The following is a 19,656-nucleotide window of genomic DNA, read 5'->3' as shown; positions in this document are numbered from 1 at the left end:
CTTGGCTACTGGTTCATAGTTATGACCGTTGCAGTTTCCTGGAATCACCTTTTGCCACCTTCTGACAAGCAAAGTCAATGGGGAAGCCAGATTCACTTAAAAACCGTGTTACTAATTTAACAACTGCAATGATTCATTTAATTGTGGCAAGAAAAGTCTTAAAATGGGGCAAAGCTCACTTAACAACCGATTACTTTAGCAGAAAATTTGAGCTTAATTGTGGTCGTACATCAAGGACTACCTGTATATTGCTCAGAGCCGAGAGGGATACATAATACTTTTTATTTAATCAATCAATCATATCTTTATTGTTTTTATAAATACTTCAACTACTGGCAACTGATCTTTCTTCCTCATGCCTAAGCCAGACTAGAATTGACAGTTTCCTACTTTCCAGACTTGCTTTAACCATTAGGCCAAAGTGGCTCTCTATATAGCATCACTGTGGATTGGAGATTTACAATTTGGTGTAAAATAACAAAAAGATTTGTAAAATGGACTTACCCAGAGAGCCAAGTAACACTTGATTCCAACTTGCTTGAGTGATTTGGACCCTAAACTCTGGCAGAAATCTTGAAGACAAACTGACTATGATAGTTTAGGAGGAAATGGTGTCTTGAATTCCTTGGAAAAACAATGGAATTTAAATGAAGATTAATTAGTTAATTAATAGAACACTGACAAACACAGTGAGAAATTCCACTGAATGCACTGAGAAGAAAATAAAATAATATATGTAGTGCTCGATTTATGACCACAAGTGAGCCCAAAATTTCTGTGGCTAAATGAGATATTTGGTAAGTGAGTTTTGCCTCATTTTACGACCTTTCTTGCCACAGTTGTTAAGTGAATCACTGTGGTTGTTACATTATTAACATGGTTGTGGAGTGAAACTGGGTTGAATTTGCTTGTTAAAAAGTCGCAGATGGTAATCACATGACCCTGGGACACTGCAACCGTCATAAATATGAGTCAGTCGCCAAGCATGTAAATTATGATCACGTGACTGAGGGGATGTTGCAATGGTCGTAAATATGAAAAACGGTCATAAGTCACTCGTTTCAATGCCATTGTAATTTTGAACAGTAATTAAATGAACTGTTGTAATTCGAGGACTACCTGTATTTTGGGGAGGGTGAGAGAGTTTCAATTGAATATCTATATCTATCTATCTATCTATCTATCTATCTATCTATCTATCTATCTATCTATCTAGAGAGAGAGAGAGAGAGAGAGAGAGAGAGAGAGAGAGCACTTTTAGCCATTCAGAAATAAAAACATCTATTTCTAAAGTAATACTGAGTATTGGAGACGCCTGTATTGTTTGGACAGTTGTTGGTGGCAGAGGTAGGTTCCTACTGGTTCGTACCGTTCGGCCGAATAGGTAGTAACTGGGCCTGCCACGCCCCAAACCAGTTGTCTCGGTGGCACCGTAGGAGCTGCCATCTTGTTTTTGTACTGCACATGTCCACATAGCGCGCATCAAGCACGTCCCTGGGCGAACCAGCAGTAGCTGAAGCCAGTCCCACCCCTGGTTGGTGGGCAATTTTTTCATCAAGCAAAGCAAAGGAAAGCCAAAGATATTTGGTGTTAAAAAAAAAAAAATAGCAATTCATTCTAACTCTGAAAGACTATGAAGAGTGTTAATAAATTGATGTAGCTCGCCAGTCACCAACTGCTGATCCATGGATCACTTGCTGGTGGTCTGCGAGAAAATTTTGGTGGTCCGCAGAAAAATTATTTGCATTTTTTATATTGCACTAAATCAGGCGTCCTCAAACTACGGCCCCTGGGCTGGATACGTGCAATGAAAGTTTGTGTTGCTGCAGAGAGTCTCCCCCTTCTGGGTCTTTTTTGCAGGTCAGAGGGGGGGTAGAAATTCCCACTTGGGCTCTGCTTCAGCCTCCTGGTGCAGGGCTTTGGACGAAGGCTGGAGGGAAGTGCCGCTGGTGGCGAACAGCTGGAGGGCATCGTTCCAGTGGGACTGAATCATGGCTTGGAACGGGCTGATCATGTCAGCCCAGTGAGCCTCCAGGGCCAATACCTGGCCTTGCATTCCCACAGGTCTTCCCTCTGCTTGGAACGCCTATGCTCATAGTCCTCAGTGAGGCGCTTCCGCTAAACCTCCTCGGTCAGATCCAAATTGAACTGAGCCAGCTGTTTTGTCAACTCTTTCTCATGGTGGCTGCTTAGCGCCAACAATTTTTTTCCTGTTGGGGCCCCTAGGATCCTGGGCAGGCAGGCAAGGAGGAGTGGGGCGAGTAGAGGCTGGCGAGGTGCCCCTCAACATGAGTGACATCAAGTTGGCCATGCCCACTCAGTCACATGATCACCTAGCCACGCCCCACCCAGCCAGTCATTAGGCAGATCATATTAATAGTCTGTGGGATTTAAAATTGTGAATTTAGTGGTACCTGAGGTCCAAAAGTTTGCAGGCTTTGTAGGCCACTGTCCTCTATGGTTGCTCTTAGGCTTGACCATGTCACAAAGGCCCACAGTGGCCCCCGTACGGTAAGGCATTTGATAGTGTCCCCACTGGGCTTTAAATTTTACCTGTCCCTTTACGCCAGCACCTGCTGACACTTCAGTTTCTAGCAGGGATGTTGCAACCATCAGCTTTTCTATCACACTTTTGATGGACTTACCTTGTGGCTGTGTTTCGCAGCAATCTAATGAACAAGGAGCCATTCTGGCTGGGAACCGAACGAACTGCAGTCCCAGCACATTTAAAGTGGGGATTCCAAGATACAAAAGGTGCATTCCCTTAAGCAGTGCTCAGTCCTATAGGCCTCTACTTAACAATCTATTCACATATAATGTTGCCCAAAGAGTTGGGGCTTTTGAGGGGCCATACTGCCCAATGGGACGCAGTGGCTAAGACGCTGAGCTTGTCGATCAGAAAAGTCGGCTGTCCGAATCCCTAGTGCCGCCTAACGGAGTGAGCTCCGGTTTCTTGTCCCAGCTTCTGCCAACCTAGCTGTTTGAAAGCATGTAAAATGCAAGTAGAAAAATAGGAGCCACCTTTGGTGGGAAGGTAACAGCGTTCCGTGCGCTTTCGACATTTAGTCATGACGACCACATGACAACGGAGACGTCTTCGGACAGTGCTGGCTCTTCGGCTTTGAAACAGAGATGAGCACCATCCCTAGAGTTGGGAACGACTAGCACATATGTGCGAGGGGAACCTTTATCTTTACTGCCCAATTATAAAAAGCTTAATGATAATCCTCAATTTACGACCACAATTAGGTTCATAATTTCCTGTAGGAAATGACCAGGCTGAGTCCAAGGGAAGGGCCCAAACGTCATAAGTCACAAATCCCTTCACACCCGTAAGAGATCTAAGTCCAGCCAACCTGAATAACTGCCTTATCTTTCCCGCATTTCTCTTAATGGTCAGTTGGCCAGATTCTTGCAGAGAGCTTAAGCTTGCCACAAATCTTTATATACTCATTTGAACTGCTCTAATCTCCCAGGCGCTTGACATTTCCATTGCTAACCAAAGTGGTTGTTAAGTGGGTCGCACCCAATTTTACCATCTTTTTGCCACAGTCATTAACTCTAGTTGTAAAGTGAATCACGCATCCTTTAAATGAATCTGGCTTCCCCCTTTGTCAGAAGCCAGCTGGGAAGGTGCAAACGGTGATCATAGCAACCTGGGGCATTGCAACCGTCGTAAATAAATACTGAATTTTGATCACATGACTGGAGATGCTGCAACAGTTGTAAGTGCGAGGACACCAGGACATAAGTCATTTTTTTCAATGCCATAAACTTTGAACGGTCACTAAATAAATGGCTGTATGTGTGAAGGGCTACCTGTATAGCTGCTTTTCTTTCAACATTTTAACCTAAGGATAAAAGAGCCAATGCAGATTTTGTAGTGATGGGGGGACAGTGAGCTCTGTCTGGGGTCTTGGTTTTATGAATCGTACTTGAGTTTGTGCTACTTCAGGTCTGTTACCCTAAAAAGGCCTTCTAAAAAGGCCTTCTAAAATATCTCACATTAGCCAGTCCATGTTTGACAGTCGGAATTTTAAATAATTCCATTGGAATTAAAAATGGGGATAGTTGATCAACCTGTTCTTCTGGGTAGGCAGGTTATGCTGATGAAGCACATATATATATATATATATATATATATATATATATATATATATATATATATATATATATATATATATATATATATATATATATATATATATATAGTGTGTGTGTGTGTGTGTTTGTATCATCCCACCCCACCCTCCAGCTACTTTTCATTATGCACAATTTTACCTTGTGCTGCATGTGCCTCTGATTTTTGGAGGAAGGGAAGGGTGACAGAATGGTGTTTTCTTTTCTTTCTTTTTTTCCTTTTTGCTTCCTGTTTGCAAATAAGTTATCTCCTTCCTCTTTTTGTTTATTTGAAGGGGAGGCGTTCAGATTTTTTCCTCAGATGTTCTGGTGGGTGCGTAGAAAAGTTTTCACAAGTTTTCCAAGTGACCCACATTTTCCGTGGGTGTTTTACATTATAAAAATGTACAGTGTACTATTGGTATATGTGAGGAACACCCCGGATGTGGAAATCAGGTAGCTTTTGCGTTAGCAGTTTGTGGGAATTTGTTGCCTTCAAGTCCTAATTCTTTTCTTTTTCTGAAAACCTCTGGGTAGCCAGGGTGGAAAGAAGGAAGCGTTGCAAAATGGACCCTGCACTCTTATCGGAAAGAGCTGCTAAGGTGATGCTAAACATACAATTCAGTTTCCTGATAACCTTTTATTTGAGAAAGTTGCCAAGATATATTTGAAACTGTGTGGGCACCATTTGATGAAATCTCAGAGGCAAAATGCTATTTGTATTACTGGTTTAACAACTTGAGTCTTTTTCTCTCTCCCTCCCCCACCACTCCGCCTCACTTATTTCTCTTGTTTCTCTTAAGATTCTGGTCAAGAGAAGGAAAATCCATAGTTCTAAAAGTAGCTAAACTACAGTTCCCAACAACCTTAGCTTCCATGGCCAGAGGTGAGGTGTAACTCAGCAATATCCATCTTTCTTTCTTTTTTTTTTTGTAGTGGCTTGAAAGGGTTGCTAATGCACGTAGACCTTACTTAGCAACCACAATTGGGACCAGCAATTCTCTACCAGCCAGAATTACTACGTGGAAAGTCATGGGAGTAAGACAGATTTATGACGTTGCTTCCTCTTTGGTCATTAACCAAAATGATCTGATCACTGAGTGGAAAATCATATAACTATGGGACATGGTGGCTCAGTGGCTAAGACGCTGAGCTTGTTGATCAGAAAGGTTGGCAGTTTGCTGGTTTGAATCCCTAGCACCACGTAACTGCCAATTACCTCCCAAAGACCCATTAGATCACACAGATTAGGCCTCCTCCGGGTTCCATCTACTAGCCAATGTCATCTGGCTACTACCCGGGGGAGGGCCTTCTCTGTGGCGGCTCCGGCCCTTTGGAACGAGCTCCCCGCAGAGATTCGAACCCTCACCTCTCTCCAGGCCTTCCGAAAAGCCGTTAAAACCTGGCTGTGTCGGCAGGCCTGGGGTCGATGAGTTCCCTTCCCCTCTCGAATCGTGTGGCTGTTGGTTGTTTTAAATTCCCTGTACTTTTTGTTGTAGTTCTTGTGTTTTCCCTTCCCCTCCTTTGGGTTTGTGCGCCGCCCTGAGTCCCGCGGGGAATAGGGCGGCATATAAATAAAATGAACCTTGAACCTTGAACCTCCTGTTACTTGTCCCAGCTTCTGCCAACCTAGCAGTTCGAAAGCAGGTAAAAATGCAAGTAGAAAAATAGGGACCACCTTTGGTGGGAAGGTAACAGCGTTCCATGCGCCTTTGGCATTTAGTCATGTCGGCCACATGACCACGGAGACTTCTTTGGACAGCGCTGGCTCTTCGGCTTTGAAACAGAGATGAAAGTGGAAAGTCATGGGAGCAGGACAGATATATTACCTTGCTTTCTCTCAGGTCTTTAACCAAAATTATCTGATCACTAAGTGGAAAAACATATAACCACAGCTTCTTAATTCTGCCTTCTGTAATTAACTTTGCTTGTCGCAAGTTGGGTGTGAAGTAGGCACATGATGATCATGGGACTCCACAATGGTCATAAATGTGAGGATTAGTCGCAAAGTTGTTTTTTAGCACCAACATATCTTCAAACTGTGATTGCACAAGGCAGTTGATAAGCGAGGACTCCTTGTATTGTTTACTCCTTGAGTTGAGTTACAACTTAGCCCAAAATTTGTGTTCCTAAGTAAAACATTGGTTTAAGTGACTTTGCCCCATTTTACAACTTTTCTTGCCACGGTTGTTAAGTGAATCAATGCATTTTGTTAAGCTAGTAACATGGCCGTTAAGTGAATCTGGATTCCCCCATTGACTTTGCTTGTCAGAAGGGCGCAAAAGCTGGTCACATGACTCCAGGACACGGCGACTGTCATAGACACAAACCCCTTTGCTGAGCGTCTGAATTTTGATCACATGACCATGGGGATGCTGCAATGGCCGTAAGTGTGAAAAACGGCCATAAGTCACTTTTTTTCAGTGCCGTTGTTACTTTGACGGTCACCAAATGTCCCGTTGGACATCGAGGCTTCCCTGTACTAAAAACTCTGAGGATAAAGATAAAAAGTTTTCTAGTGATTGGAAATAGGCAGCTCTGCAGAGGCTCCTCCCCAGAAGAAGAAGGGGAAAAAAAAAAAACAACCAGCATAAATTATGCAATATAGCTGGTTATCATGTTAGGTTGCTAAATTAGCATGAGATATTGGTTGCAACATCCAGCTTGGTGCAATATTTTAATTCACTCCATATCCACATATCCTAACTGAGCGTCTCGCATGTGTGCCAGGATATGGGAGTTAGTTTTGCCACTTCGTACGCCCGGAAGTCACTCTCCGTTCCAAAGTGGCGAGGCAGGGCTTCGTTGCGACTCTTTGTTCTGGCGATTTGAGTCAGGCAAATTAAAATAACAGCAAGGAGGAGGAGCGTCAGTTCAGCTGCTCCCTGAATCCGAGTGGACATCTTGCTGAGACCTGGCCCCAGACAATGCAGACCCACCCCTCAAGCTAAGCATTCATGGATGATGCTTCTAGTGTTCCAGCAGGCGCAAGTCAGATGGTCCCTTTTTTTTTTTGGAGGAATAGGCCATGGATTCTGTAGCCTTCCCCTTTTTTTATTCGGCTTCTTGTAGCCAGGGGTAGATCTCTATATATAAATGTGGGAGTCCATTTAACTGTCTTGCTAGAGAGCACAAGTTCGGTTTCACAAACTGGACTTCCTAGAATTATCACATTGTCCTCCGGCTGGTTGTTAAGGAATCGGCTGAGGATGCAGAGAGTGGGGATTCATATGCACCCTAATTTTCTCCTGGGTCAAAGGCGAGAGATCTGTGATGCCTCTTCACTTGTTTTTGTTTGAAAGGCTCCAGCATTAACCATAGCAAATAGCTTGGAAGGATATCATAACTATTCTTAAAAGTAACGACAGATGCAGGGAGCTGAAACAGCCTTGCTTTGTTGTTATATCTATTCTTTTTTGTTTGCATAAAACTCAAATATGCATCGTGTTTCTGCCTCCTTCCCCCCTCCCCCACCCCTAAATTGGTGTTTTGTTTTGTTTTACTAAAAAAAATGAGCAAATCTGTGACAAAAAAGGTTGATAAGATATCCCTGGAAAATACAGCACTATTTTTCCTTGACAATGCATCATCAAGCCCATTTCCATTCTTAGCGATTACATACGCAGATTTTATCCATGAGGATCTGTCCCTAACTTGGTCCTCCCATCACCACTAGGGGGTCCATCACCCTTGCTGAGGATTGTCCTTTTTCCTTCACCTTTTCCAGTAGATTCTTGCCCAGAGAGCTAAGTTTTTGCATACCAGTAGTCCTCGATGTATGGCCGTAATCGAACCCAAACTTTGGGTTGCTAAAAAAGGTTGTAAAATGAAGTGCCAGTCACTTTAAATGCATTGCTTCAATTTATGACCCTTTTTGCAACTGTTAAATGAATCACTGCAGTGATTAAGTGACTCCTGTGGTCATTACGTGAATATTAAAAGATAAAGGTTCCCCTAGCACATATGTGCTAGCCGTTCCCGACTCTAGGGGGAGATGCTCATCTCCGTTTCAAAGCCATCCAAAGACGTCTCCGTGGTCAGGTGGCTGGCATGATTCACTGCCGAAGGCGCACGGAACAAATGCTATTTTACCTTCCCACCAAAGATGGTTCCTCTTTTTCTACTTGCATTTTTACATGCTTTCGAACTGCTCAGTTGGCAGAAGCTGGAACAAGTAGCGGGAGCTCACTCCATTACGTGGTGCTATAGGGATTCAAACCACCAAATTGCCAACCTTTCTGATCAACAAGCTCAGCGTCTTAGCCACTGAGCCACCGTGTCCCCTAATATAGCTTCCTCAATGACTTTGCTTGTTGGAAGTTGGCTGGGAAGGTTACAAATGGTGATCACGCCCACCCAGAAACAGTGCAGTTGTCATACATACATGCCAGTGGTCAAGTGCCTGGATTTTGGTCACGTTCACCATAGGGCTGCTGCAACAGTCATGTGAAAAATGGTCATAAGCCACTTTTTCAGTGGGTTATAACTTCAGACAATCACTAAACAAATGGTTGTTAAGATGAGGGCTAGCTGTGGAGGTGGTCCTCAACATGCAACCACAATTGAGCCCAAATGTTATGTTGAGTGAGGAATTTGTTAAGTGAGTTTTGCCCCATTTTACAACTTTTCTCGCCACCTTTGTTAAGTGAATCACTGTAGCTCTTAAATTAGTAACACCGTTGTTAAGTGAATCTGGCTTCCCCATTGACTTTTGCTCATCAGAAGGCTGCCAAAAGGCGATCACATGACCCCGGGATGTACATACGAGCCAGTCATCAAGCATCTCGGTCTAAATCAGATGACCATGGGGTGCTGCAACAGTCATAAGTGTAAGAAAAGGCCATATGTCACTTTTTTCAGTTACTGTTGTAACTTCGAAAAGTCGCTGTTCTACTACTTCAGAGTCCAACTTTGGCTTCCGTAGAGGGTTGCCATGGCTTGCAATATCCTGATCTTTGTAGGTACAGGGAGTCTTTGACTTACGATCACAATTGAGCCCAATGTTTCTATGGCTAAGTGACACAGTTGTTAAGTGAGTTTTGCCCCATTTTACAACGTTATACAGTAGTGGCCAAAATTGTGGAAACCTTTTGGGAAAAGTGTATTTTTGAGGTTTGGCAGCTAATAATACCACCTTTTTTGGAGTAGTACCATAAAATTATTTATCAATGGAAAGATAATTTAACCAGGAATGTAATGCAATAAAGTTTGTTCACTTACTTGTATTCTTTGAAAAGTTATAGCCAAATATAGCCAGCAATAAAACCCAGTTAATAGAAGCAATCATTCAATCCTGGTTTCACATTTTAACAGCTGCAGAACTAAAAGACTTGGTTCACTCCATGGGAAGACACTGTAAGGCCGTAATTCATGCTAAAGGTTACCCAACTAAGTATTGAATAACATGGTCATAATTTTTGTATATCTCATTTTTTCAATGGTGATCATTTTTGTACATCTCATTTTTTCTACGTTTCTCTTTTCTTCTTTATAACTGCTATTCTAATAGCAAATCCTTCACAAAAGTTATTGCATTACATTCCTGATTAAATTATCTTTTCATTGATATATAATTTTATGGTACTACTCCCCCTAAAAAGTGGTGTTATTAGCCATCAAAGCTCAAAAATTCTGTACACTTCTCCCAAAAGGTTTCCACAATTTTGACCACTACTGTAGCTGTTAAGTGAATCACTGCAGTTGTTAACAACGTAGTTGCAAAGTGAATCTAACTTCCCCATTGCCAAAGGTGATCGATCACATGACCCCAGGACAATCCAATCGTCATAAATACGAGCCGGTTGCCAAGCATCTGAATGTTTATCATGAGACTATGGGGATGCTGCAATAAACGGCCGTAAGTGTGAAAAATGGTCATAAGCCACTGTTTTCAGTGTCATTGTAACTTATGGTCACTAAACAAAAGATTGTACAAATAATGTTTCAAGGCCCGTGGCCTCTTATGATTGCCTTTCACATGGAGAAGAGGGTCTTAGGGCAGAGATGGGGAACTATGGCCCCTTTATGACTTGTGGACTTCAATTCCCAGAATTCCTGAGCCAGCATGGTCGAAGTCCACAAGTCATAAAAGGGCCATAGTTCCCCACCTCTATATTAGGGAAACAATTTACAATTTTTCCTCAAAGCACTGAAGACCACATGTGTGGAGTATTATCCTAACAGTCTAAACCAGGGGTCTCCAACCTTGGCAAATTTGAGACTTGTGGACTTCAACTCCCAGAGTTCCTCAGCCAGCTGCCTGAGGAACTCTGGGAGTTGAAGTCCACAAGTCTCAAAGTTGCCAAGGTTGGAGACCCCTGGTCTAAAGTTAGCCCACAGGGTTAGCCATATTTTCTCTCGGCATCTCCGTCACAGACACATTTGTTGGCCATTATAAATGGCCACCCAACTCACAGACAAGTGACACTTAGGCAGCTTACAACATTAAAAACTCACAAGCTAAAAAAAAACAAAAACACAAAAATCACCTTCACCAGGCCCACTGACAACTACATCTAATGGGCCTTTTAGAAAAAAATAACAAGGTGCGGGGGGGGGGGGGGCTATTTGTGGATAGTGGCAACAGAGACAAAAGCTTTCCCTGATCCTTTCTTGGAAGGATATTTGTTGAGATTTATTTCGAGGAGAGAGTAGAGTAGAATAGAATATAACATAACAGAGTTGGAAGGGACCTTGGAGGTCTTCTAGTCCAACCCCCTGCTTAGGAAGGAAACCCTATACCACTTCATACAAATGGTTATCCAATGTCTTCTTAAGTTGGAGCATTCACAACTTCTGGAGGCAAGTTGTTCCGGACTGCATGATTTAAACCAAGAGGCAGAAGCAACTTTCTATTCTATTCTATTCTATTCTATTCTATTCTATTCTTTTGCTGCAAAATGCAGTCCTCACTCTGGATAGCCCTATTAGTAAATAAACACGGTGTGTGTGTGTGTCTGTCTGTCTGTGTGGTTTCTCCCCCTTCCTTCCATTTTCTTACCATACCTGTCTTAATCATCCCCTCCCCCGCCTCACCATTCCACAAAATGAAAGCGATGTGTCACAAAACCAGTTCCAACCGGTTTGTTACCATAGCTTTTCCACACATGGGAAGGAATGGTTAAAAGGGTCACATGACTGGCAAAGCATGCCCCAATGGGTCACATGGTATGTTGGATGCTAGTTAGAATAGAGGAAATAAGCTTTTTGTGATGATACTGGATCAAGAGGTGGCTCAAGTCACACACACCCCACACCCCCGCCACTGGCGTTCCTGAGGAAAAAACTTCTTGCCAATATACAGGAAACTTGCTACTTTTTTAATTTATGTGAAAAGGATTTACATATATAATGAATACATTTAAAGCAAAAGATACCGTAAATGTGAAAGTGAAATAAGAAAGAGAAGAAGAAAACAAAAAGGAACAATAGAATAGAAAACAGAGTCCCTCTCTGAGAGAGATGGGAGGTAGAGAAAAGCTGAAAAAAATAAAATAAATAAAAACCTGAAAAGAAATATAAAATGGTTTCCGATTTTCCTTTGGGCAGTTACATACCATTCTATGCAAACCTCTCTCTCTCTCTTAATTACATCATTTCCTTCTTTCTATAAATTGTTTCTAATCCTCAAAACCATAAGTAAAAAGAATCATTTTCTTTTTTTATGCAAAAAGTCTATAAAGGGTTTTTAGTCCGTGATCAGGAAACTTAACTTCTGTCACATCTGGACTAGGAAGAGGACCAAACAATTTCTCTGTTGAAAGCAGAGACCAGGTTTCAGCCCTAAAAATCCCCCATACAAACGTGATTATTTCAGGATCTGTTCAATATCTCTTAAATATCAATCGGGCAAGGCCAGTTCTCTGGTTGGCAAATGAAAAGTCTGCTTGTCTAAGGAAATTACATCTGCTAGTTTTATGAGAGGATTGATGTCAGGCACAAGTACAGGTAGTCCTCAACTTACAACCACAATTGAGTCCAAAATTTATGCTTGCTTAGAGAAACATTTGTTAAGTGGGTTTTGCTTTATTTTATGACCTTTCTTGCCACAGTTGTTGTGAATCACTGCAGTTGTTAAAGGTAGCAACATGTTTGTTAAGTGAATCCGGCTTCCCCATTGACTTTGCCTGACAGAAGGTCACAAAAGGTGATCATATGACTCTGGGATGCTACAGCCGTCGTAAATCCGAAACCAGTTGCCAAGCATCCAAATTTTGATCACACGTCCATGGTGCAACTGTCATAAGTGAAAAATGGTCATAATTTTACTTTTTTCAGTGCCGTTGTAACTTTGGTTGGTCACTAAAGAAGCTGTTGTAAGTCAAGAACTACTTGTAATCAGGAACAGGATTTGTTGAGTTCAAAGTTTATTACATGCTTCCTATAGACAATCTACTAGGGGTCAAGCCAAATTAGTGCTAGATAAGGGTCAACTGGAATTCAGGGGATGGGGGTGGCTGAATTTAGGTCTCCTGTGGGAGTGCAATGACTCCATACTGATAACATGCATGACCCCACTCTCACCTCATCTCCTACAATTGATGCCACACATACTGACAAAAAATGCCCTTTTTTTTTTCAAAAGAATTTGTTTTCATTGCACCAGTTTCTTCTAATGAACCTTAGACCCATGATGGTGAACCTATGGCACAGATGGCACGTGGAGCTCATCGTCCATCTCAGCTCCACTGCACATGTGCGCACACCTCCCGTCAGCCTGCTGATTTTTGGGTCTTTGCTGCACATATGGGAGACGCGCACACGGGGAAGGGGTTGCGTGCGCAGGGGGTATGGCACAACTCCCTTGCGCCCCATTTTTGGTCCCAGGAGGCTTCAGGGAGGCCTGTTAGGCCCAAAATGGGGCACAGGGAGGTGTCACGCGCATGCAGAGGGGAGCTCGGGGGTCGCAGGCATGCATGGTGGTCGAGGGGGGGGGTCGCAGGCATGCACGGTGGTTGAGGAAGTGTGGGGGATTATGCATGTATGCACAGGGGGGGACGAGTTGCATTGCATTATGGGTGTGGGCATGCGCACAATTTTGGCATGCAAGGAGAAAAAGGTTAGCCATCACTGCCTTAGACTGTTGCACTGCCACTTTGAAATTGATCCTGGTTATATTCCTTTCCAGACTTCTCACTCATAGCAACCTAGTCCCCTTCATCCTCTTTCTCCCCTCCCCTTACAATAAAATTGAGTGTGTGTTCAGAGCAAGCTTCAATATTCTCGATGTCTATGGAGATTCTTGTTCATCCAGGTCAGGTGCTTTTCAAAAGGCAACTGGGCTTCCTTTGTTTTTTCCTTCAAGGTGTTTTCACTTCTCATCCAAGAAGCTTCTTCAGTTCTTAAGAAGACTGAAAGAAGCTTGCATGAGAAGCGAAACATCTTCAGGAAAAACAAACAAAGCCCAGTTGTTTTTTTTGAAAAGCACCTTTGGGAATTTAGTTATTCTTTAGTTATTCTTTTTTTTTTTGCAGGTGATAATTTGAAAATGGATTTGGGCAAACCTTTGGAGAAAGTGGAGGGCGAGGGGAGGGAACCTGGCATGCTACAGTCTATGGGGTCACGGAAGAGTTGGACATGGCTTAGCAACTGAACAACAACAACAAAAGGTGATAATTGAGGCTGGCAAGGGATTGGCAACAATTTTAGATTCCATATCGAGTATGCATTAAATCATACATGTCCATTCCATCGAAGTAAAATTATTTAGAATCTCAAAAAAGTATTAGAGGAATTATATTTTTTGCAGGAAAGTAGGGGGAAAGAGACATGACCAGTTACATAACAAGACAAATCAAATCTTTATTACGATCGAAGACCAGCATAGTCAGTTTTACATTATAACATGGGGAGAAAGGAAAATATCAGAGAATTTGAGGCTTTGCTTTCTCCAGAAACGCAGTCTCTCAAAGTCATAATTTTGCAGAATTCTATACTTAAGAGGTTCCTTGGATTTTCCATAATTTGAAAAAAATGAAATGTTTAAATTTAAACGTTGCCTTGGGCTGAAGACCATTCATTGTTTGAAAACATGCTAATAGTATGTAGCGTGTAATGCGTGCAAGATAGAAATGTCCTCTGGTAATATTAATTTGAACCCTGTGCACTGTGCCTTTTCCAAATGCAATTGTCCGTGAGTCTGAATTGAATTGAATTGAATTTTATTATTTGTATGCCGCCCTTCTCTGGGAGGACTCAGGGCGGCGAACAATTCAAAAGGGGGAAAGGGGGAACATAAGACGAAATACAAATAATTAAAATAAGTAAAAGTCACGCAACCATACAAGTCGAGAGGGGAGGGAACTCATCAACCCCAGGCCTGCCGGCAAAGCCAGGTTTTGACGGCTTTTCGGAAGGCCTGGAGAGAGGTGAGGGTCCGAATCCCTGCGGGGAGTTCATTCCAGAGGGCCGGAGCTGCCACAGAGAAGGCCCTCCCCCGGGTAGTAGCCAGATGGCATTGGCTAGTAGATGGAACCCGGAGGAGGCCAACCCTGTGTGATCTAATGGGTCTGTGGGAGGTAATTGGCAGCAGGCGGTCTCTCAAGTACCCAGATCCAATACCATGAAGAGTCTGATGTAAGAGGTAGGAGAAAATACACCCCCCCTCCCATTTTGCTTGTCGATTTCAACTTTTTAGGCGCGTAGTGAAATATTGCGTTATGAGGGTGCCCTCTAGGGGAATTTGTATGTATTGCCATTTTCACCTGAGATGGCTTTAGATCAGCTGTTAACAATCCTCTTCTTGGGATGGAAGTATATTTCCTTATTAAGCACATGGTGATGTTCCCCCGCCCCCCAAGTTGAATCCATCTGGGGATAAGTACTTCTATATTGATTTGTTCAAGCTCAGAAAGAAGCCTTTAATCAGGTAACTTTCTGCAGCTGCCTCCAGGAACTTTTTAGATTATAGTTTGAAGGTATGTAGGTTATCTTAATGGTAATTGGCTTGCTTGCAGCTCTGAGAAAATATATATGTTTCTTACTCTTGCAAGAAAATCAGTGAAGGTGAACTAGTTTCTTCTTTCTATGAAGAAGAAAAAAGATTCTTTCTTTGCTAGTTTTCAAAATGTGAAATATTGACAAAACTTGAAAAAAAACACCTTAACAATACAATGACATGTAACAGTTTTTAAGCTTCAAGAACAGACAATGAAAAACAAAAATGATAATGATAAAAAACAAAGAAAAGAAAAATCTACCTTCTATATCAAACCTTAATTACTGATTTATTAATAAATGTTATTATAAAATCAATAGAACATATCATTGTAAAATTTCACAAAATCTGTGCCAAAGCAGTACATATTGCTCCATTATTTGACTGGACTGGGAGAACAAACAACTTTTTCCAGGATGGATAAATCTCACATTTCCAAAAGACATTCCATTCTTCAACATCTGGAATATGTCCTTTCCAATTTCTCGGTATAATTCTTCCAGTCACCCCGCCATGCTCGATCAGCCATAATTCCTGATAAGCAGGTTCCAAAGCTTTGTACGTAATTTGATATCACATCAACATCTTTAACACTTAAGAGATTTCTCATAAATCTACTTAGATGCCTTGAAACACATCTCAAAAAGATACCAGATGATCACATGACCGTACCATATCCCACTTCAAATTCTCGGAGTTCAAAAGGCAGTTTATTTGTCTGCTTCATAAATTGCAAATGCACTTTATATCGTTCATTTATTCTGGCTTTCTCTTAGCCTTGGAGAGTCCAGGAATCATCATAAGAGGCCTGTTCTGACCCAGGCTTCCCAAGAGCATGAAGCAAACTCCTTGTCCCAATAAAAACCCCTTTTATCAATTTACTATGAATTCTGCTCAATCACATCCAGCAAAGTCTTTCAAGGGAGGATTTACAGTCACAGACCTTATCTGGCTTGGAGAGTTTGACAGGCCGATATCTGCAAAACTTGGCAAGGAGTCTCGGAGAGTCACGAACCAATTAAGCGAACTAATTGTCTCCTGCAAACTCCACTCCCCTTTCGCTCCTCTTTTATTTCTTCTGGGTGGGGCCATTCACAGTCCACCTGTGGTCTTACTCCCAAGTCGACCCCTGTTCTTTAGCTGTTCCCTTCGTCTGGCAACTCTGCGCATGCGCACACTGGGAACAGGCTCCAGCTGTTCGTCTGCCTCTGAAGGCAGCTGATAATTGTCAGACGGCCCTGGCCCCCTCTCTGCCTCCGACACAGAGCCCTCATCAGAGCCTTCCCCAGACTCCAGGACTGGCCCATGTTCCTCCCCAACCTCCTCACTGTCCAACTCTGCTGCCAGCTCTGCTGGCTGTTGGCAGGCCACTACAAGGCCCTGGTTCTCTTATGGAGTCTCTAGCCATTTGTTTGCTTTCTGAATATTCCTCTCACCCTCTTGCAGCCATACTAAGTAGGATCTGGAAGGCAGAAGCGTCATTTTGGTTCCCCACCCAAATAGGCCTGAAAATACACATTGCGGAATGGAGAGAGGATGGGTGGGTGGGGGAGAAGAGTCTTAGGATTTATTAATCCTTTTCCTTAAAAAATAACCCTGTTCATGCACTTTCTCCTTTTCCAGTGAGGCAAAGCGAGAGAGGAGAGTCCCTTCGCCTGACGTAATAGTACTATCGGACAACGAGCCGTCAAGCCCAAGAATGAATGGATTAACCAAAATAGCATTAAAAGAGACCAGCACAGAAGTGCTAATGGTGAGTCTGAGCCAGCAGTCATAAAACGGAGAACACACTGACTGTTCTCCCACCCTTTTTTTTGGGGGGGGGGGAAATGTTCATATTTTCTGGCCTGCTAAATTACAGGTTCATCTTGGGGGTCTCTTCCCATCTTCCCCGTGTCGTTTGTTCAGCAGTGCATGCATCGACTTCTCCCTCTCCATTGTCAAAAACTTAATTGCGTCCTCTGCTTTGTTGCTAGGAGGGTTTTCTCCACTGTGATTCCTCTGCTGGCTTCCTATCTCCCTGGCTTTGCTCTCTCCCTCCTCATCCAACCTCCTGCTTCATTCTATTCCTTCATTTGAAGGGCATGAATTTCTCATCCCTTTCAGGTGCACCAGCTGTTCAGAATCCCCCCACTACTCCCCATACCATGACTCTGCTTTGGCTGTTCTTTATGCCTGGGCCACTTTACATAAACCATCCGCCTGTCCCTTTTTGACCCTCCTGCCTGGAATGTCTCCTGCAGCACTAAAGTCATCCTTCCCCTGCCTTATATACCCTCCTGGGATGATGACAATCCTGTCACTGCTGGCTGGGAACTTTGACAGTCCTTTTACATATCTGTAGGACCCTGGGTTAGAGGAGGCTGGCCAAAGTCACATTGGTTTCTCTCTCTCCCTCTCCCAATTTCCTCTCCCTCCCTCTCTCTCTTCCTCCCCCTTTCCCCCTCCCTCCCTCTGTCTCTCCCCTCCCCATCCCTCTCTTTCTCTCTCCTCTCCCGCTCTGTCCCTCAACCCCTCTCTCTTTCTCTTCCTCTCTCCCTCTCTCTTCTCTCTCCCTCCTTCTTTCTCCTCTCCTTCTCACCATCCCTCCCTCTCTCTCTCCTCTCCCCATCCCTCTCTTTCTCTCTCTCCTCTCCCACTCTTTCCTTCACTCCCTGTCCCTCCCTCTTTCTTTCTCCTCTCCTGCTCTCCTTCTCCCCATCCCTCACTCCCCCCTCTCTCTCCTCTCCCCATTCCTCTCCCTCCCTCCTCCTTTCTATTCTCTCCCTCTTTTTCTCTCTCTCCTCTCTCGCTCTGTCCCTCATCCCCTTTCTCTTTCCCTCCCTTTCTCTCTCCTCTCCTGCTCTCCTCCCCATCCCTCCCTCCCTCTCTCCTTTCCCCATCCCTCTCCCTTCCTCTTTCTTTCTCTTCTCTCTCTCTCCCCATCCCTCTCTTTCTCTCTCTCCTCTCCCACTCTGTCCCTCACCCCCTCTCTTTCTCTTCTCCCTCACTCGTTCTTTCTTCCTATCCCTCTCCCTCCCTCTTTCTCTCTCCTCTCCTGCTCTCCTCCCCATCCCTCCCACCCTCTCTCTCTCTCTTTCCCCATCCCTCTCCCTCCCTCTTTCTTTCTCTTCTCTCCCATTCTTTCTCCCTCTCCCCATCCCCCTCTTTCTCTCTCTCTCTCCTCTCCCGCTCTGTCCCTCCTCCCCCATCTTGAAATCACTCTTTTAAAGTCAGCCCTTCTGTCATCCCCTCTAATGTGACTCCCCCCCCTCCCTCACTCAAAGAAATTAAAACTTTTTCTTCCAATCACATGTGTCCTTGTAGAAAAGCAGCCCAGAGGAACGGGAACGAATGATTAAACAGCTAAAGGAAGAACTTCGGCTAGAAGAAGCCAAACTTGTCTTACTGAAAAAATTACGACAAAGTCAGATACAAAAGGAAACAACAGCCCAAAAGGTGAGCAGATTCTGCCTTACTTTTTTTCTTCTTCTCTACTTGGAGTTTAAATACGGTCTTTCTCACCTGTCTACCGCCTAGGCATGGATTACCTTGGGGACCATTTCCGGCCTTTAAACTTCCTCTCCCTGCCCTCCCCATTAATTACAACTTTTAAGGTTTATTTATAGAACTCCTGGTCACTGGATTTTGAGCTATAAATGATGCTGTAGGAGAGAAAGGAGAAGCTAAGAGTAAAGAGAAAATACATGCTAATTATTATAATAGAGGCTACTAGCATTTTTTTTTGTCTATCCATCTCTAACTGCTGGATATGGGGATCTGCAAGAAGCCATTCAGTAATAGGATGACATTCCGAGAAGTCAATGTACACTGACTGGGGAATTCTGGGAGTTGAAGTCCACAGGTCTTAAAGTTAGTTGAACACCCATGACGTAAATGAAAGCAGCATTCTTCCAGGAAGCAAAATTGCTATCATTCCTCCACTTCTCCCCTCTGCTCTTTGAAAACTGGGCTAAAGTTGTGGAACCAAAAAAAATACAGGCATTTTGGCACCACCTTTTGGCATCTCCACCTCTATAACTGTCTGGTTTGGTTCTGCAACCAAACAAGACAGACACAGACTTCAACAGATAATCAGAACTGCAGAAAAAGCAATTGCTACCAACCTGCCTTCCATCTAGGACCTGTACACTGCACCAGTAAAAATATCTATAGACCAGAGGTGGGTTGCTGCTGGTTTGGCCTGAATCAGCCGAACCGGTAGTAGTGGCAGCTGGAGGCTCCACCCATCCTCCCGGATGCTTATGCCCAGAAGCATTGCACGAGCACGCGCAGGAGTGCGCACAAACCGGTAGTAAAAAAATTGGCAACCCACCACTGCTACAGACTCCTTACATCCTGGACATAAATTGTTTCAACTTCTACCCTCAAAATGATGATATAGGCACTGCACACCAGAACAACTAGACAGCTTTTTCCCAAATGCCATTACTCTGCTAAACAACTAATTCCCTAACCAATGTCAAATTATCTACTAAGACTGTATTACTGTTGTTCTTCTCTTCCTTCCTAGCATCTATCTCTCCCCACTTATGACTATAAGTGCTTATATCTTTACAATGTATATTGTTTTATTTATCAGAGTATAATTTGATTGCTTA

General features: G+C 43.3%; 1 protein-coding gene across 10 annotated transcripts in view; it reads left to right on the top strand.

Annotated features, from left to right (window-relative positions):
• The window catches only part of GATAD2A (GATA zinc finger domain containing 2A), a 123,878-nt gene that overhangs the window by 84,166 nt on the left and 20,056 nt on the right, over positions 1 to 19,656 (top strand). For all 10 annotated transcript variants that reach the window (XM_032214013.1, XM_032214097.1, XM_032214259.1 and 7 more), the window contains 2 exons: positions 16,679 to 16,808; positions 18,362 to 18,493. In XM_032214013.1, coding sequence (XP_032069904.1) covers positions 16,679 to 16,808; positions 18,362 to 18,493 — 262 coding nt within the window. The remainder of the gene's footprint in view (positions 1 to 16,678; positions 16,809 to 18,361; positions 18,494 to 19,656) is intronic.

Source organism: Thamnophis elegans, chromosome 1 (genome assembly GCF_009769535.1).
Source record: "Thamnophis elegans isolate rThaEle1 chromosome 1, rThaEle1.pri, whole genome shotgun sequence".
Classification (NCBI taxonomy): domain Eukaryota; kingdom Metazoa; phylum Chordata; class Lepidosauria; order Squamata; family Colubridae; genus Thamnophis; species Thamnophis elegans.
Note: the sequence above shows the minus strand (reverse complement) of the source record. Positions and strands in the feature narration are given on the sequence as shown.